This window comes from Eimeria maxima, genomic scaffold, assembly GCF_000499605.1.
Source record: "Eimeria maxima Weybridge genomic scaffold, Emw_scaff90, whole genome shotgun sequence".
NCBI classification, from domain to species: Eukaryota; Apicomplexa; class Conoidasida; order Eucoccidiorida; family Eimeriidae; genus Eimeria; species Eimeria maxima.
This window is the reverse complement of record NW_013564023.1, coordinates 1-4,092: the sequence shown is the minus strand read 5'-3', so window position 1 is coordinate 4,092 and position 4,092 is coordinate 1. Positions and strand designations below refer to the sequence as shown.

Here is a 4,092-nt window from a genome sequence, read left to right as displayed (position 1 = left end):
CTATGGCGGTCGAACTCCCGCCGCTGCATCGGGGGGCCCCCAGGGGCCCCTGCTGCCCCACGGGCCCGTCCCCTGAACCCTCCGCCGCCCCCACGGCGCCTCTGCACTGGGCCTTCTCCCTCCTGCGGTGTTATCAACTCATCGCCACCGTCAGGCAGCGACCGCTGCCGGTAGCCCCTGAAACCCCCGCCACGACTCTCCCCCCCAAAACCTCCCCCTGCACACACACAAGAAACAGCAGCAACAAACGGGACGAGTGAGACCACTGCACGCCCTCCTTCCATCACAACGAAGAATAAACAGTAACGAGGTCGCCAATGGTCAATGAGAGAAAATACAGGAACAACCAACCCCAAGACAACCCAAGGGCTGCTGCGGGGTGTTGACAGCAGCAATCACAGTGGGCGCTGAAGCAGGAGCGGAAGCCACCAACTGCAGTAAGTGGAAAAATTATATGAATGCATGCAAAAACACCACTCGCGTGCAACGAAAGTGAAGGAATAGCAAAACAAGGACGAACTCCAGCGCGGCATCATCACCGGCGAGGGGCAGGGAAGGTCAATGAGGGGACTGTGATATGAAGTCTCGTGTGCGTATAGGTGTATCTGCCAGATGTGTTTATAAAGGGAAAACCAGAAGAAATCCAAATGACCTACTTCCGCGGAAAGGCCTGCCTTGTCTCTCACGTTGTGGGGAAGTCTGCTGCTGCTGCTGCTGCGGTGTTTTTTTCTTCGCAGCAGCTACGGTGCCCTGCTGCTGCTGCTGCTCTGTAGGTGGAGGAGGAGCAGCAAGAATTACTTCTCCTTCATCTGAAGAAGCGTCGCTGTCCGCGCCGAACGCCGCAAACTTGTTGCTGACCCCCACAGTGTAATACTTTTGGGGCTTCATCTTTAGTTTGCTTCGAACACCTTCACCCCACCTAGGCCTGCAGCAGCATCGGTTTAATAACTCCCAACAGACTGCTCTTCAAACAAGAAGGCAAATGCACGCCCCAATACAGCCCCCAGAAGGCGCCACCACAAGTAGATGCTGGCGCCTCCGCAGCAGCAGCAGCAGCAGCAGCAGCAGCTGCTGCTGCTGCTGCTGCTGCTGCGCCTGCGGCTGCAGCTGCAGCTGTACTCGCACGCTATGAAATCGAAATGCCTATATAAGACTCAAGTAGAAATACCAGAAATGTTTGCAATTGTTTTATTATAAAACCATATATATGCAGTAGACACAGCCTCAAACCAATAAAACAACGGGATCTGCAGTAGCAACAACAACAGTAACCAGAACGACGGCGGGGCGGGAAGAGCACACACGCAGCAGGAGCTGCTGGTGCTTGGTGCAATGAATACGCAAAAGCATGCCAGTAGCTGTTGCAGTTGCATTTACGAGGAGTTGCTCACATTTTCACATAGTATTTGTTTTGCTTGTTTCCTCATCTGTATATGAATTGGTGAATGGCTCCCCCAGCAACCCACGGCGTCTGCTGTCCTCCCACTTGCCGCTGGGGGGAAGCTGAGAAAAGAAGAAAATGAGGAAAAATGAACCCAATAAGACTTTGTGAGAAGTGGATCAATTAACCAAGTCTGTGTGACGACATATACCCGCTTGTATTGAATGCAGCATGCACCGTTCGGCGTCGAGGCAGTTGGCATGCAGTCTTCACTAGCTAGGAGTTCACTGTGATATCTATTGAACAGTAAGGCAGATAGTGGATTTAAGTGTGTAACCGTATATTTTGCATCATTCCCCCATACTTTACATGCTGGAACGGCGCGTCCATGTATCCATCACCCGAAGCGACGATCTACTGACGCGCAATTAGAGGTTTACAACCAGTTATCTACCCCACTTTGCCTGTTCAAACAGGGCAAAGCTGTAAAATGTTTCTATCCAGTGTACAAACAACGCAAATGGAAAAAGTGGAGGCTGCAAGTAGCCTCCGGGTGGGCCCGTACACGTCTTTGCCCTCGGGTTTCCATTTCCCTCAACTCTCCTCCCGCCAACATGTTAGCTTAGCGCTGGGGAGAGAATATAAGGCAGCAACACTCGCCGCACTTCTGCATGGATGGCTGTGCTGAGGCGTATAAGCATCACTACACACTTCACACGCCGTACATTTGCCTGTGTGGGAATGCGACAATGAAAACCAGGAAAGTAATTCATATTGGAACATGACACACATTAACCCCCACATCAGCGACCTGTCCTCCTAACAGGCGCTAGCCCTTCTTGCTGCTTAGCCAGCTAGCTAGCTCGCAGTGCTGGGCAACTACTTTCCCATGCCGCATGGGGAGGAGCGGCGGCTGCTGATGATCCAGAATCATCCCCCTGGTACCCCTGGCCTCTCTTTTATGCAACAACAGCCGAGTAACTTCGCCCTTTGTGCCACTGCTGCGGATTTGGGTGCAGCAAACGCTGTAACAGCAGCAGCTGCTGCTCTTACAGCAATCTCGGGTCTCCTCTGTTTCGGAGTAAGGGAAGCCATGGCCAGATGCCTCTACGCGGCATCTCAAATCAATCTGCTGCTCCAAACATATCAAAGTCATCCTGAGGGAAAACAGACACGAGAACAACAGGCTTCTGTGTACGTACACTTAATACAGCAATGCGTGCACATTACAGCAGAGGCGGGTTTCATAGCCAAGTGGCATGAAGCCCGCCTCCTACATTCCTTGTCCCTTAATTTCACTTATGCAATATGCACGCAATGCTGTATTAAGTAGCCTGTAGTCTGCTTCCATTCTTCCTTTAGCTTCTTTGACGCAGTAAACGGCCTCTGGGGAGCTACAACGGGAGGCACTGTATGCGGTGTACCTGCTCCTCTGCAGCAGCAGCTGCGGCTGCAGCAGCTGCAGCTGCCGCTTCGGCTTCCATCTGCTGCTCCCGCTTGCGCTTGCGGATGAGGGCTTCCACGTCAACGTTGCTTCTTATGGCTGCAATTTCTTCTAAGCCGCTCGTTCGGATGCGTTTGCCTGCTGGCTCTTCAACCTTTGCTGCTGCTCCTCCTAGTGCTGCTGCTGCTTCTGCTGACGCCTCTTGCCCCAAGTCCGCACTGCATGGGGAACCTGGCTGCCATCCGCCTGATGCTTCGGCGCCTGCAGGATCACACTCCTCCCTGCTGCTGTTGGATACGGGCTTGATAGGGGAGTCATCTTTCTGCCGTCTGTTCGTCGTGGAAGGACTGCCAGTTCCTCGTGCTTCTTGTTCCTTCTCTGCATGAGCGGAGTTTTCTGTAATGTGTTGCTGCCGTCCGAAAACACCTTGCTGCTTTTCTTCGCTTCTGCTTGTTCGTGTGTTGCCTTGGTGCTTGTTGTCTGTCTCACTCGTACTGTCTCCGTCGCTGTCTGTGTCTGTCGTAGTGCCCGGTGTATGCCGTTTATCCTCCGTCAGCGTCGAAACTCCTTTTGCTGTGTGGCTTTGGGTTGCTGTTCCTGGTTCTGCTGGTGCTGCTGTTCCTTCTGTCGCTTGGACAGGGGGGAAGAGGTCTTTCCTCCAACGAAAGTAAATAACCGTGCAGGTTTTGTCGTCCTCGCCCCCCCGGGCAACGGCCTCGTCTACTACCAACTGAGAAGCCTGCGGCATCAAGAAACAGAGAGACACACTAGCTGCTGTGGCAACAACGGAACTAGCGGCGAAGACGGCCGCAGCAGTTACTCCACCAGCAAAAAGGGAAGCGCTGCAAATCCAACGATGGATTCTGACCTCCGCCGGCGTTGGAGGAAGGCGAGATAGAATGAGGTTGACGACTTCATCGTCAGATAAAACCTCGAAAATACCATCCGAGCCCAACACCTGGCAACACACATACCGCAATGTAATAGAAAAACGCAAAAAGCCAAAACTCCCAGGAATTAAATTCTTGGCTTTGTGCTCCGCCGCAATTCCAGAAAGAGTAAGTCACAAAAGTGCAAGCACGCTTGTAACAAAATTGATAGACACGTCCATTCGCTCCACTTAATGTGCACGGATGTTCGACGGGTTCAACAGAGAAGTGCCTCCGTACGCACGTCAATGCACGCACGCTGAAGCGGTCCTACAGAACAAATGCAAGTTAAATGCCATGATCTACATACGATATATATATATATATATATTATATAT

The 4,092-nt window shown here is 52.3% G+C and overlaps 2 protein-coding genes across 2 annotated transcripts in view; both read right to left on the bottom strand.

Annotated features, from left to right (window-relative positions):
- The window catches only part of EMWEY_00012330 (nuclear RNA binding protein, putative), a gene marked incomplete at both ends in the record, with an annotated part of 2,312 nt that extends 1,424 nt beyond the window's left edge, over positions 1–888 (bottom strand). The window contains 2 exons of the mRNA XM_013479109.1: positions 16–217; positions 687–888. Of these exons, the coding sequence (XP_013334563.1) occupies positions 16–217; positions 687–888 (404 nt within the window). The remainder of the gene's footprint in view (positions 1–15; positions 218–686) is intronic.
- A 1,617-nt stretch (positions 889–2,505) lies between these two features.
- On the bottom strand, positions 2,506–3,783 carry EMWEY_00012320 (hypothetical protein; the record flags this gene model as incomplete). Its single annotated transcript, XM_013479108.1, has 3 exons — positions 2,506–2,538; positions 2,806–3,564; positions 3,694–3,783. Coding segments are annotated over 3 exons (882 nt in total), but the record flags the coding sequence as incomplete, so codon positions are not given.
- Positions 3,784–4,092: the final 309 nt, after the last annotated feature.